Source organism: Anoplolepis gracilipes, chromosome 12 (assembly GCF_047496725.1).
Source record: "Anoplolepis gracilipes chromosome 12, ASM4749672v1, whole genome shotgun sequence".
NCBI classification, from domain to species: domain Eukaryota; kingdom Metazoa; phylum Arthropoda; class Insecta; order Hymenoptera; family Formicidae; genus Anoplolepis; species Anoplolepis gracilipes.
Genome location: NC_132981.1, coordinates 2,316,770 through 2,332,941, shown reverse-complemented (window position 1 = coordinate 2,332,941; position 16,172 = coordinate 2,316,770). Strand labels below are relative to the sequence as shown.

The following is a 16,172-nucleotide window of genomic DNA, read 5'->3' as shown; positions in this document are numbered from 1 at the left end:
TCCGCCTTCTCGTTTCTCGGTACACCACCATGCAACGCCATTTTCTATCCCTACTACTATTACCGCTACTCCAATTGCTCTGTCACCGTCAAAACACACCGTCGAAACACATCCACATTCCTATCCTTCTGTCTAAACTAAGATGTGTGTATCGATAAGATCTTTCAAGATTTTTACGGAACAAAAGAGAGCGAACTTTACAATTTTATACCAATTTTATCTTTTTTTTTTTTTCTTAAATTGTTGACAATGTAAATATAAAAAGAAAAGTTTGATTAATAATTAATTTATAAAGTAAAATAAAAATTTGCCTTGTAGGATATAAATTCATCTTAAAAAATTGTAAATATATTATATCGAACTAAACTCTCTTTTCTTACAGCGATTACATCACGAAAATTGTATAGAATAACTGTAAACAAAAAATTCATGAAAATATAAATTTTAATTTTACAGAGCAAATCCTTTAACTCACAAAGCAATTATTAATTTTATACTTTAAAAGGCTAAAGTGTGTAATGTCAAAATTCATGAACCTCGAAACATATTAGATTTATTAACTTTTGACGTGGTTGATCCGTTCAGATCCTTCTTAAAGCAATACTTACTTAATAATTAATTTAAAATAAAAATTTGCTCTGTAGGATATAATTTCATCTTAAAAGATTGTAAATATATTATATCGAACTGAACTCTCTTTTCTTACAGCGATTACGTAACGAAAATTTTATAGAATAACTGTAAACAAAAAATTCATGAAAATATAAATTTTAATTTTACAGAGCAAATCTTTAACTGACAAATTAATTATTAATTTTATATTTCAAAAGGCTAAAGGGTGTAATGTCAAATTCAAAATAAAAACTTACTTTTTAGGATATAATTTCATCTAAAAAAATTGTAAATGTATCGTTATATCGAACTAAACTCTCTTTACCCTTACAGCGATTACATCACGAAAATTTTATAAAGTAACTGTAAACAAAAAAATCCATAAAAATAAAAATTTTAATTCTATAGCAAATCTTTATTTTAACTCAGCAACAAATTAATTATTAATTTTATATTTTAAAAGGTAAAGTGTGCAATAATCAAATTCATGAATCTCGAACCGTATTAGATTTATTAACTTTGGACGTGTCTGATTCGTTCAGATCCTCCTTAAAGGAATAATTAATTAATAATTAATGTACAAATTAAAATAAAAATTTGCCCTGTAGAATATTTTATCTTAAAAAATTGTAAATATATTATATCGAACACTAAAGTCTGTTTTCTTACAGTGATTACATCATGAAAATTTTATAGAGAAAGAAACTGTACACAAAAAGTTGATGAAAATAAAAATTTTAATTTTACAGAGCAAATTCTTTAACTCACAAATTAATTATTAATTTTATATTTTAAAAGGCTAAAGTGTGCAATGTCAAATTCATAAATCTCGAAATGTTATTAACTTTTGACGCGGCTGATCCGTCCAGATCCTCCTTAAAGGAATAATAACAGCGTCATTGTGGATTCTGACGGATCTATCGCGCTTCATCTCATTGCTTATTCGCCGCATTTGCAATGTAAATCCGCGCGCGTGCGGTGACGACGGACAGCGCGTGTATATTTCTGGCGGAACGTCAAGTGGCATAAGAAGCATTTCTTAGAGCGGTTGAGAGACGCGCGCTCGAATCTCCGTTTCGAAATGATTGAGTTTCGGAGGGATTCGAAGGTTGTGAAGGAATCGACGATCTTTATGTTACACCAGCCTGTCTCGAAATTTTTACCGGCTCTTTCGAGGGAACGGAAACTACATACACGAAATTTCGATTACTGTTGTTGACACATTGTGCGTATGTCATTATGTACCTTTCATTGGAAGACTTGACGTGACCTACATGTTCAACCTTTTCAATTTACCTTTAACGAGTTAAAAGGATCGTTAAAATAACTCCATTAAATGTAGAATTTTTTTATTTATTTTGGAGAAAAATTTTATTTATTTATTTCGTTATTTATTTATTTGTTTGTTATATATTTATTCACTCGCGCAAGATGCGAATAAAAACAATATAGCAAAGTAATTCGATATATGATATTTGTGAGTTTTTTTTACCTTTTGCGCGTGCAAATTGTAAATGCTCACTGTATCGTCTGTATTCCACTTGTTCAAATACATTTATCTTTCGTTGAAAGGCCGGACCTTTGTAAAGCTTAGAGAGAACGGAAAACAAAGAGTAACGAAAGGCTCGCCGCGATTTTGTTTCCTAGATATTTATACGTACGTACGAGGCAGCCAATCCCGGGCCGAATCTTGCCTTGGATGCCAACCTGAGAGACGATCTATTGTCGTTTCGGTTTTATCGATAAAACTGACCGAATCGAACGTTCAAGTTTACGGAGCGACCAATCACTTTGGACTTTACTCGAGATTAAAATAAAGAATTATTTAAACTCACGCGATATGAGCTACAATGTAAAATGTGCGAAATCCAATTATATTCAAATTATAAAGCATAGAGAGAAAGTGTGTTTACAATAATAATTAATATATTAAAAAAAAATATCCTCAATTGAATTTTATTTTATTTTATTTATTTATTTTTTTTTTCATTTACTGTTTAAATAGATATTTGATATGAAAATTACATAAGTCCCGAAAAAAGGTTTTTTTTTTTTTTTCTTTTTTTTTTAGAAATAAAATTTGTAAACATTTTATGAAATACGATAAACAGAAATTTAATTGTTACGTAAAAAATGCAGATAATATCGTACATATAAATCTTAAATATAATATGTTGAAATATTTCATGCACATATTTATATAAAAATATTTATTATTTTATAAATGCTTCGAATATACTTTATAATGTATATTTTATAATAAAAACCTAGAATATATTTTACATATATTATATTATATAAATGAATCATTACCGCGAGTAATTAATTTCGCAAATAATGAATTGAATAAATTAATAATTACTTACCTTCACAGTTGCTCCAACGTCATCTGCTCCCTTTCCGATGCCACCCCCCCTTCTCTCTCTCTCTCTCTCTCTCTCTCTCTCTCTTGGTTCCTCTCTTCGTCCTTTGCTGTTTTTTGATGACACTCGACACTCACTCGCGAAAACATAGTTAATTACGATCGCGCACTCTAATTAGCAGAATACGAGACTTTGCACTGCATTATATCGACATGGATCACACATGACGCGAATCTTATTGCATTGTCGTGGCAAATTATGATTGTTACAAAGCTATATAATTTCTACGAAATTCACGCGTCGCTGGCCGCGACGTTACTCTTTCGTTATTAATAAATAATACACATTGCCCGTATAAAGATTGCAATAAAACGATAACTTGCAATTTCTATTCCCTGTCGCTTCAATTTTTACTGATAATGTATACATACAAAGGACGCCGCTTCGAGTTGTTAGTTGGGAATTAATTAATCCGCCAATCGATATAATTGATAATAAATATACGGCATTTTTTTTTTATACTTATCACGATCGCCTTTCGAAGGATAATTCGATAGAGTTCGATATGTCGTGGCTTTGCCGTTCGAATGATAACAAAACCAAGGCATGTAAACAGGCAGCTCGCTAATGTTTACGAGTGAAAAATGTCGCATTATCTCTCTGAGAGCAAATATTTTTCTCACAATACATGTATGTTTATTTGAAATGAACACGCGTATACGCGTGCGTGAATATTAAAATTGTACGAATGTTTACGAAGATCGGAAATTGTATAACAGTTAATTCGTCGTTTGCATGAAATATTTAAACATGATTTTGTATGACATAAATTTATATGGAATATTTTATCTTGTTAAATTTCAAATTAATTGTTAATAAACGATTGACGACCGTTTCCCGATTTTCTTTTATTCGATTCGGCGATTCGTGTGTACGATTGCAAAAGTGACAGGCAAATTACATTTAAATCAGCGAAAAATTCGCAGCTTAAATATTTGCTTTAAAATAAGTAGAGTCATATTATCTTGATATCTTTATCATGAAAGTTAATCGTGGATGATAATGTTAAAAAAAGGCACGCCGAATTTTCCGGTGAATTATTGTCAATACTGTACACACGCCTCGCTGTCATTCGCTTGGTGAGACATGGAGGGGAAAGGTCGTGACTGTCGCATTATCTTTCGAAATACGATCATGACAAGGATGTGTCAGAAGATACCTAACTGGATCATTTTTCACGAAGGCGACTAGAGACCAAAATATTATAATTAACTTGACGACTATACACATTTATTTTTGTCAAAGCAAGTATTTCTCATAATATATATTCATTTGAAGGCAAATTCTACATATTGTATAATTGTAGGATTATTGTTGTTAATTATTTAAGGCACTTTATGCAATTTTACATATGAATTTTTAATTGTCCGAGGGGTAATTTTTTGATCTTATCAAGCTTGCTACATTTGTACCCCTGAATATCGTCGAAATGTGACGTTGTATTAACCCTTTGAGTCACGAATTTTTCTAATTGTCAATATTTTATAAAATTTGATACATAAGGATTTTTGGGGTCGCTGATTGCCAATCCATTGTCAGATTTTCAAAATTTAAGATGGCGGATCCAATATGGCAGACGAGATTTTTAAAATTTTACTTCCGCTATATTGGATCCCTATATTAAATTTTGGAAATTAAATTTTTTTTTCTTTAGATTCAGATTCTGCGATCTAAAAAATCTTCAGAGAAAAAATTTAAAAAAGAATACAACTGTCACTTTTAATTTAAAACAGAAAATATTGTTTTTTTATATATTTTTTATCAAAAAAGGAGGATTTAACAAAAACAACACGGTGGAAAATTCTAAAAAAAATTCTGAAAAATACTTTAGAGTGTACTAAGATTATAAAAAAATTGCCGTATTTATTATCATAATAGATTAGTAGAAAATTTGCATTTTTTCGTAAAAAAGTATTAATTTTGACTGTTTGTTTATATATGGTATTTTTGCAATTAACAATTAATGACTGTTCATATTTTTTTTTTACACTTATTGATGTTCTAGAGACTCTGTAGAAACAAAAAATCCGGTATTTATTGATAAAAAAAGTAGTTAAAACAATAAAAAATTACGAAAAAAAAGGTGGATCTCTGGGTAACCTGCTGTGACTCAAAGGGTTAAAAATAAGAAACCTGCTCGCGAATTGTTGCGTTTTTACGTTAATGTCACAAAATGCGAGCCACGATAACGTTAATGGTTTAGTTTCTTGCAGTTTTCAATGACATATACGCGACAATGAAAGTTGTCGTCGGTTTTCGAGGACAAATGCGATGCAAGAGAGTTGCTGGAGTGCAGCTCGAGTGAAAAAGTTGGGGTGGGAGGAGGTGGAAAAAAAGGGGTTTGGGGGGGGAGGAGGGAACGGAAGCGAAACAATCTTCGGCTGCGTAGCTTTCTCATTATCGCGATTGTTTCGCGATGAGTACCGACAATGCTCGATGACTTTTTCGTCGCAGATTCTTGGAAAAAGGGAACAGTTGTCCCTTTTTTCGCCTCTCGTTGTGCTCATTCCCCTCCTTCCTCCCTCCTCCCTCTTGTGCTTCCTCCGCCGTTCGGTCATATCTCTCTCTCTCTCTCTTTCTCACTCTCGTGTCGAGATTGAGAACACAACTAAAACGAGGTTACAAAGTGTCAATATTACGTCATCAGGTTCCTGCCTTGTCTTGTTTCCTACCTTAGGACGTGGAGTTTCGTGCGGTCGCGTCACTTCGTCGCCGAACAGAGAGAGATTTCGCGAACTGATGAGGTCTAAATTAAATAGTAGCCAGCCACAAAGACCCGTATCATAAGCCCGTATCTCTTTCGATATCTTTGCGGGAAGAATAATAGGGTAAATATTGAGGGCAGAAAGAGAGAAAGAAAGAGAAAGAGAGAGTGGCTATCTTGTTTTTTAATCTGTAGAAATTAAATGCACGTGCACGGGAAAGATTTGGCAGATATTCAAAAGCGACGGGATTATCCAGTTCGACCTGGTAGATTTGAACGTTTTCTTGGCTTGTGCCAATTTTTTTCTCCAGCTCCTTGCTCACGAGATCCGCGATAAATCTGTCCGAATTTCTTTACCATTAAAACGATAAATCGAGAAACGTATTCATAAATGGAGAACTCGATCCGAACATGAATATCGCGAGGTAGGTATCAGGAGACACCATTTGTTATCCGGATGATACTCCGATAAGAATGGAGACGCGAACAAACGATCGATACCGTCGGTGTCATTTTCGATCGACGTCCCCGTTTCATAATTATCATCCGCGTTTAATGGCTCCAAGAGCTTTATAGCATTTGACGCTACGATACGATGCCGAGGTGAAAAATTTATGCGGCGTTGTCGTTCTTGCCAATTTCTTATTTATCTCCACTTGAGCGTCTCACCCTGAACGAGATGTTTCATAAATTCAGGCTTTATCGCTTTATCAGCAATTAATTTACACTGTAAGAAATTGACTAAGAATTCAGGTACATTTTTGCTTAAATTTTCAGATGTGGAAGTAACTTCGGATAATCTCTCTTAATTATCAAAGTCATTTTTCTGACAGTTTAAAAAATTTATGAAAATTTATATTCTCTGCCTCGAAAAATGTAGATGGGGTACTTGTAAGAAAAACTTCAGAAACTTTTTGTTATTTTTTTTTTATAGTGTTGTAAAACATTGTTTAAGAATCCGGACACATTTTTGTCCGAGTTTTCTGAACTTTCAGAAAACTAAAATTTGAAATTACTTTTCAAATGATTAAGATAGATCGTCTGCAATTACTTTCAGACACCCGGATCAGAAAATTTAGATAAAAAATTGTATTGTAAAAAATAAGTGCAGAGCGCAAAGGGTCTTAAAAGTTTTCTTACTGTTTGAAGATTTTTAAAAGGGCGTTTGAATGTTCAAGCATTCTTCTAAACTTTGAGAGAAATGACTCTGACGATTAAAACAAATCAATCTGAAAATTCAGACAAAAATTTGAAGTGAATTTTTACGCAATTGCTTACGGTGTACGGATCGCCTCGTATGTTTAATTTCATTTTTTTCCTCTTTGAGGGAGGAACTAAAATTATTTAATTGTTTGCCAAAATCATCATTTTGTCGAATCTGATTAATTCGCGCGAGATGAGATCAAGATATTAGCTTGGAGAGGAAAGTCCATCGACATTTCAAGTTCGCGAAGATTCAAGAAGGATCCGGACACGACGGACGTGTCAATTACTAAAACCGAGATGGTCGGAGGAGAAAATCGCAGGGACAGTTCACTCTTTCCTCGTCATTTATTTAAGCCCGTTAAGAGATCTTAATCGTTCACCTTTAATAGACTTCGCGGTCTATAAGGTAACCGGGGTCGGATTAAAAGATCGGCGCTCGATCGCCGGGGCCGTTCTCTCTTTCCCCTCCGAGTTCCCTTTTTCCCGCGTCTTCCGCTTCGTTACATCGTCGTCGAACGTCGTCGCGAAGACGACAGGTGGGACTCGGGGGAGCTGCTCGCGCGAGCGACCGAGGAGACTAACCCAATTTGCGGAGGTAAAACGGCAGGCGAAAGTACACGCGGCACCCGGGAAATCCATTAAAGTTCCTGCGGCTTTTCAAATTTTCTAAAATTAAATATTACTCACACGATTCTCTCAGTCCCCCCACCCCTTCTCCCCTCAGCCGCGAGTTTTCCACGTGTTGTGCTAGAATTTATTCGCAAGTATAATTCTGCAATTTTTTTTCCAACGACATATACGTCTTCCTCGATGTGTTTAGATTTTTTTTTATTTAAAAGAATTTTTATTTCGCCTTTTATTAAAATTTTTATTTAGATAATTTATTTAAAGAATTTCTATTTTATTTATTATTTATGTTTTTTCATTAAAAATACGATTTCGATCTCTTTGGCGCGTCGGAAAGCGAAACAAATAAAGCATAAATGTCATAATAATATGCAGAAATTCCTATATTATAATATTAATATTCACGTTAATTAAAACAATTTATACGCGATTAATTGAAAGCATCCTAATTATTTCTAAATGATATTAATTATGTATTCGATTATTACCTATACGTAACCGTATTAACAATGCTATACGGTATAACTGGAAAATTGAAAGCTGCAGTTGAAATAAATATATTAGACGAGAAAAGATGAGGGTAGAAGGGGAAGGAGGGGGAAGCTTGGCGAGAGAGAGAGAGAGAGCGTGTCTTTCGACCGCGAATGACGTTTAATCGGGCCGCGTGGTACGTGGACCATGACCAACGAGAAACCGTGCCCATTCTGGTTCGCCCACGTGACAAAGACGGCGACGACGACGATGATGATTCTGGCACGGGTCTGTCGTTGACTTTCGCGACGCCAATGATGGATCGCCGACAGCGGCGGCACTCGATTTCGTTCAAACAGCACAGAAGATTAAATCCAAATATACTCGCTACGCTAATTCGGAGCAATGGGCGATCTGGCGGGCCTCTCGGAGCCCTCGATACGTCGATCCCCGCCGATGGATGGAGATGAAAATGCCGAGGGGGACCATTCGTATCGATGAAAACTTCATGGAACTATAGGGGTCTCAAGGAATCTCCAGTCTACGTGAAATAAAATCAATTTTGTCGTTTGTCCGATAATGCATTGGCGAGTTTTATAGTCCGGTGAAAAGGGCCCGTAAATCGCGGCGGATTCTTCCCACCACTATATTCGTTATTTATAGTCAGCAGGATTTTTCGAAAGGGATCATTTACGATTTGCCGCAGCTTCGCGCCTTCGCGGCTGCAACCTCGTGTTCGTGCTATATATAAATTCTCATGATCGTTTTGACATTTTAATTTTGACATATTACTCACGTGGGATGATAAATCGCGATGACGCGAAATTTCACCCCCGGTTTCCCTGACTAGGGAGTTTGCATGATTTTGAAAAACAATTACATTTTATAATTTATATATAGTTTTGAATGTAATTATTTTTTTCGTAATTTTTTAATGCAAATTAAGCGAGAAAATCAATAATAAAAAAACACCCGATAAATTGTTTTTCTTTGTACCTCGAGATCAAGAATGACCGAATATCGCAATACAGAATACAGAAAACAAACGTTTGAAACTATTGCACTGTGACGTTGCACGCACTCCAATCAATCAAAATCGTTTTCTCACAATTTAAATTTTATTAAATTAAATTTAATTTAACTTTTTAATACCTTCCTATTGATTAAAATTCAAAATTTTCTTATAAATAAATTTATAATAATATATATTTAAATTACATATATAAAAAAAGTATTTTTTTTTTTTTAATGCAAACTCCCTATTGCGAAAACTCGATCGCGCAAACACACTCGACTTATCGTACCTTTTTTCTTACCGTCCGTTATTATTGTCTACGGAAAAGTTGCGAGACACGCGATATACGAGATCGCGAGAGAGAAAGGGGGGGGGAGAGAGGGAGAAGGAACGGCGTCCGTGTCCTGGCACCGATTCTCGAATTGCATTCGTTCGCTTTATTGCCGCGGTATACACTGCATAAAATGTCTGCGTCTAGCGCAAATGGTAAAGGAGGATTTACGACTTCCTAGTCGAAGTCCCGGAGATGGGAGAAAGTAGACGCGGGCGCACCGTCTTCCGTTTATAGTCAAGCGAGCGACCCGCTGGCGTGTAATGGCTGTTTCGTTTCTTAACGACTATAACATCGCGCTTTTTTTCGCAAACGATGTCAAGCGGGAAATATTTAATTTTATTCTACCGCGTTGAAGCGCGAAAAGCGTTATAATCCGTGTACAATTCCATTTCCATTCGCCGTCGAATTTTTACGCGATCAGAGGACATTGCGTTAGAGTGTTTACTCTTGGAAAAAGTATGGAAAACCTGAGTCTCTCAAAGATTTTCTTTGTACCCGGAAAAATCAGGGAATTCTCGTGGAATTTTATTGAGATTTTTTTTTAAATTCTACCTTTATAATTAAGATTTATAATTAAGATTCTTTCTCTTTTTATTCTAATTAAGATTTTTATAATTAAGAGACTTTTGCTCTTGTATTATAAGTCAGCATTCCAAGTGAATTATGCGCGTTTAAAATATATTATAAATATATATCTATTTCTATTTACATACACGTATTCAATATCTTGTTAAGAGCTAAAATTAAAATAAAGAATATGTGCTGCATATTCAATATCTTAACAAGATATTGAATATGCAGCACATATTCTTTATTTTAATTTTTAGTTATAAAAAGATGAAAATGTTTATCTTACGAAAGTTATTTTTAGTTTTTTTCAGTGTTTTTTCTTCGTATGTATAAAAAAAACATTTGAAAGCCCATGCAACAAAAAATATGATTTTAGAAAAATGTACCCAAAAAAAAATATTCTTTTTAGTTGGAATTTTGACCAGAATATTAAATATATAGTAGATATTCTTTAACGTAACTGTTAGCGATAAAAAAATGAAAATTTATGCAAGTGAGAAATGTTTATCTTAAGAAAAGTATTTTTAATTTTTTTTTGTTTTTTTTTTTCATTACGTTTATAAATCTAGCATTTGAAAATTAAGAGGTTTTTCTTTATATTTTTTTCCTTTATATGAGAGTGAAAAACATTAGAAAATGCATTGAATAAAAAAAATTGATTTTGGAGAAAGTTGTATTAAAAATCTTCAAAAATATTTTTTATCTGGAATATTGAATAAAAATACCTGCAAGCTCAGGAAATTTTTTTGCAAGATTTGAGTAAACACTATGTGTATCTGGGATCAAATGTATCGCGACTATTTCGCGTTTGCGATCGAGACTGACACGGATCGAAATTGATTTCGAGAGACGAATTGATGCAAGAGAGGTATTTTCATTATACATACGTGGCGCACCGGCTGCATTAATTAAAGCACTTTGACCAGCCTGTCAATGTTGATTAGACCGCTCCCAGCTTATGTTTCTCGCATGTACGTTTCGCATATGTATACGGTTGAGATTTCCGTTCGCCAAGCAAAGTTCGCATCGTAAACTTTGGCGAATATCACGCTTCCGTTCCCCATATATATCAAGTTGATATTAACGCGGATAATCATTGCGGTTGGAAATTATCATTGGCGGAGAACGCGCCTTAACGGACCTTCGTCACGGCATATTGCATTTCCGGAATCGAAAACGCCAGGGGTGTTCGTACTTGTAATTTCCTGAGGGCAAAAAACACATCAACTCCATCATCCGTCCATTTTTCTTTACACCTGCAATTTGTAAGAAATCAATTTCGCGCTGATTTGCGGAGAGAGAACGTATAACGAGATGAACGTATACTGGGTGAGGAAAAAGTATGGAAATCCTGAAAAATCATAAGTTTTACAGACAAAAAATCTAAGCAAGATCTGTTTAATTTTTTCATTTTTCGTTCATATTTTATATTAAAAAGTATCATAATAAACTTCAAAATATCTCAGGAAATTCTTAACTAAAAGAAATTTTATTATAGTCTTTTGGAAAGCTTTCAAGGTAACAAGACTATGCAATTAAAAATAAGGTGACCTTCAAGCAACTATTCAAGATCAAATCAATGACACACCCATCTTATGTCCCTCTCGAAACCATACAACTTTTGCCTGAAATATTTTTCTGTAAAACTTATATTTTTCGAGATTCTTCCGGGTTTCCATACTTTTTCCTCAGCCTGTATATGACTCCTCTTGTCATTTTTTGCATCGCCAATTTTATCTTCAAAATGTGTTTTGTCGTTGAAAATATTTCAACGGTTCTTCCCCCTCCCACTCTTCTACCGTCAGACATTTTGTAGAGATAATGGCATCGTCTCTCGTCGGAATCGTGCTCCTTATCACTGCCGTATGAGCTGTGACAAACAATGGTGGCGGACAATGGCAGTGCCTAGATCGACGACAATGGATTTTGTCGTATTCTCTAATCCGTCTGTCGACGCGATGTCTCTCTCTCTCTCTCTCTCTCTCTTTCTCGTCGCCCGCACTCATATATTCTCGCTAATTAGCGATATAATACATCGTTTCCCGCTCTTCGACATTCAGCCCGCCAAGAGTTTCTGTATGATTAGGTTGAACGCAATTTTTCATCTTTCGCGAAAGCGAATTCAAAATTTCTTCGCTTGAAAATTTCCCTTCGCGATTCTATTTAAATTTTTCATGGCGATTTCATCTTTTATATTTTATTTCTTACTTCGTGATATATAAAGTGTCCCAATTTTTTTTCAGAGCGATTCATAATTTTCGAGTTGAAGAAAAGGATTTTTCATAAATTAAATTGCGTGAAACTAAAAGATCAACTGTATTTTTCAATCAATTTTAGATGACGTTTATTTTAATAAATTTAAGGACTTAGTTACAAATATATACGATGGAAAAAATTCGAAATTCGCGAAAAGTGGTCACCTCCCTTGACATTTTTGCTTGAAAAAAAAATCGCCTCGAAATTGGTCAGAGAATCTGCCGTTGAAAGGAAATTCGGAAGTTTTCGGACATCCTGTATATTTGTGTGAAATTAAAAGATTAACTATATTTTTCAGTTAATTTTAGATGACGTTTATTTTAATAAATTTAAGGGCTTAGTTACAAATATATATAATGGAAAAAATTGGAAACTCACGAAAAAGTGATAACCTCCCTTGACATTTTCGCTGAAAAAAAATCGCCTCGAAATTGGTCAGAGAATCTGCCGTTGAAAGGAAATTCGGAAGTTTTCAGACATCCTGTATACACACACATACACACACGCGGGAGATACATACAATAGTCTCTACTAATCCACTAATCGAGAGAGAGTTAACCCTTTGCTCCAGGAAATCACCCCGGGAAGCCTCGACGAGATTTCCACGCGGCAGAGATGATCTCCTCGTTATTATATACAGCGGAGGGTGGAATAGACGGCCGAATAATTCGCCCTGTCATACCCGGCATTGAGATCTATGGCTTGTCAAGAATTACTCGGCCATTTATCCGATCAAATGTGTATCAGTCGCGATGTATTCCGGATTTAGCTTTCAGGATTTACGTGTCTAACGAGCAAATTCCTCCGCCCTCCCCTTTTGCATCCCTTTCGAGAGTAGTTAAAAACCGAGGAGAGCGAAAAAGAGTACGGGACAGAGGAAAGGAAGACGAAGAAGACAGTGAAGAAGTACCCGGGAATCCATTAACGAGTGCCGTTTGCAAACCTTTTCCATGCCAGACGTTCTCGTGCACTCTCGCTATCTCTCTTTCAATCCTCAGCATCCACTCTTAGCTGACTATGCGTCTCGCTCTCTCTCTCTTTTTTCGTCTTGAAAGAGAGCATCTACCGGCACACAATAGATCGTTCATTACCGATACCGGAGCGCCCGAAAAGAGGAAAGATAGTGATGTGAAAAAGGGGGTGTAAGACGTGCGTGTGGGGTTGTATTTGTATGTGTTTCATCTCGCAAACACGTTTATAACGGATATGAAAGGCGGGCGTGAAATGGCGGTGATTTTTAAAAGAGATGGTCGATACGCTATCATTATGCTTCGGATCTCCATATCTTTGAAGAGCAGAGCTTCATAGATCACAATTACGGGTGAAATCGCGCCCGATTGCTTTAACTTTAAAATCGCTCCGACAATTTAATCATAGCGATCATGCATACATATTGAAAAAACATAGACCGATAGATGTGCAAAGGATCATTAGTAACGAATACCGAACATTGCAACGTGCGAGAGAGACGGATATAATTATATTTTCATTCTTATTCTTATTTTTATTCCTTTTTTTTATTATACATATATATTATATTATATTTTATCTATATTTATATATATATATATATATATATATATATTTATCTTATTTTATACATTTATATACATATAATTATATATATAAATATATATTTTTTCTTTGATATATATTTTATTATTATAATAAATATATATATTTATATTTTTATATTTTATATTAGTTTTTTTCAATACGAAATCTATGTTGTCTTTGTATATTTATATTACTGTATATTTGTATTTTTTTGACCAAAATTTGATTAATTATCTTGCAAATTTATAATTGTTATTTAATTATAAATTAATATAAAATAAATTAATTATAGAATAAATTAATATAAATTATTTCAACAATTAATATTAATATTTTAATAATTAATAATTAATATCTTTTCGAGGAAATTGAATTCAGCTTTGTCAATCGATATGACTTCTTTTTAAACTTTGATTTAATTTACTAATTTTAATTATTAATCCGTCTTTTTTATCTGTTTCAGTGACGTGTTAGGGCTGTGAAAAAGATCCGAAAGTGACAGAACTAGCGGGCATTAGTCGCGACCATCGATGGCGGCCGCGAGTTTTCCTCCAAACTTTTCGAACGTTGGTGTATTAGAGAATTGGTAAGTGTATTTTTTTTTATACATATATAATATTTATTATATAAATCGAGTTTGTTTCTGTGAATATCGGAAAAGCTTGAGATCTTATTCCGACGTGTATCAATATTTACGATGCAATTTTATAAAATGAATACTTTTACAATATCGACCTTCAAAACATCAATAATTTAGTAATTGATTGTAATTAATGATAAATGTAGCGGAAGTTGTATCGAATCAAATTACAACCGATTTTTGTTCTTGAATCAGCTTTCCGTTTATTAAATTGCTTTCAATTGATTAGCGTTGGATAAAAAAAAAAAAAAAAAACAAGAGTTACAATAAATTTACCTGTTAAATTTGTCGAGACTGCCGTTATTGCTGGGTTATAAATATCTCATCGTTTAATTAACAATATTGATTTTAGAAATACACATATTTAATAAACGCGATCATCGAGGATATAATTAAATTCGAATGCATGAAAACTCAGAGCTTTAATCAAGCAAATAGAGTAGGCTTATGCTATGTCTCATTGCATGTCGGTTATTCACTGTAATGCGTAAACCTGTATACTTCCTGTCTCAAGCTCTTTCACGATCGTTGTATACACAGTGCACGATTCGACACACTGTAAGAATATATTATACATTCCCATCAACGATCAGATGGCGATATAGAGTCTCAACCAGCTTAACGAAATTATTTCATTTGCATTTTCGTACTATTAAATGTATCATATCCTAATTGAACAACGATCAATTATATCTGTAATATTGAGTGAACCATCGCTCTTGACATTTTGCCAAGAATGTTGCGAGAGATGATTAATCATCGTTGTTTATATATTGGAACTATATAACTTTGAACATATTAAATACACTACGCAAAAAAATTAAACGGCCAATTTCTTCCACATGAAAAAAGGCCAATTTTCAAGTAGTTGCAACTTCCTTAAAAATAATCGGAATAAAATCAATAAAAAAGCATTTCGAAGCTTGAACTTTCTAGTTTTAGAATCTTTAAATAAATATCAATTCCTTCTATTCGTTACAAAATTACATTGTAAGAAAGCTACGCCCGTCGATTGAACAAATTTTTCAAAAGTTTGTCCAAGAATACCGAATTAAAAAAAAAATCCTAGCACGATTTCATTAATTGCGTGTTAAAGAGCAAAGTTTTAGCTTTAATTTCTTTTTTTAACGAATGTTCTATAATTTTTTTTTGCCGAGATATTCATTATTAAAGCAAAATCGAACTATTGACTTTGAACGCTTATAATTAGTGAAAAAATGATCGTACAATAATCATTAGAAAAGCAACTTAAAGGACAAAGTTAGCGCTTTAAAATGCTCTTATCGATTTTTCAATCATTATTCATTTTTAAAGCGTAATTGTTACTTAAAAATCAAGTAAAAATTGCACTTTTATCTTTTTTTATTTAAATCAATGAAAGTTAACGAAGAAAAAACGCTAAAATTGCCATGCACTCTACAACGTTTACAAGTAAAAAGTTACATTCAGTTACTAGTATAAAAGGCCAAAGTGTTAAGTTTTTTGTACATGTCAAAAAATTAAATCAATGATTATTGTACGATCATTTTTTCACTACTTATAAAGCGCTTTAAAGTCAATAGTTCAATTTTGCTTTAATAATAAATATCTCGGCAAAAAAAAATCATAGTCTAATAATCTAAAACTTTTACTCTTTAACACTCAATTAATAAAATTGTGCTAGGATTTTTTTAAATTCCGTATTCTTGAACAAACTTTTGACAAATTTGTTCAATCGACGGACGTCACTTTCTTACAATGTAATTTTGTAAAAAAAA

At 33.6% G+C, this 16,172-nt stretch overlaps 1 protein-coding gene across 4 annotated transcripts in view; it reads left to right on the top strand.

The window, feature by feature from the left end:
• Positions 1-16,172, top strand: part of Msi (RNA-binding protein musashi) — a 133,097-nt gene that overhangs the window by 33,180 nt on the left and 83,745 nt on the right. For 3 of the 4 annotated variants that reach the window (XM_072903082.1, XM_072903083.1, XM_072903084.1), the window contains one exon: positions 14,239-14,361. In XM_072903082.1, coding sequence (XP_072759183.1) covers positions 14,306-14,361 — 56 coding nt within the window. In that variant the 5' untranslated portion in view covers positions 14,239-14,305. Of the gene's footprint in view, positions 1-2,773; positions 4,280-14,238; positions 14,362-16,172 lie in introns of those variants that run through there. The other variant, XM_072903085.1, reaches the window with a different exon arrangement.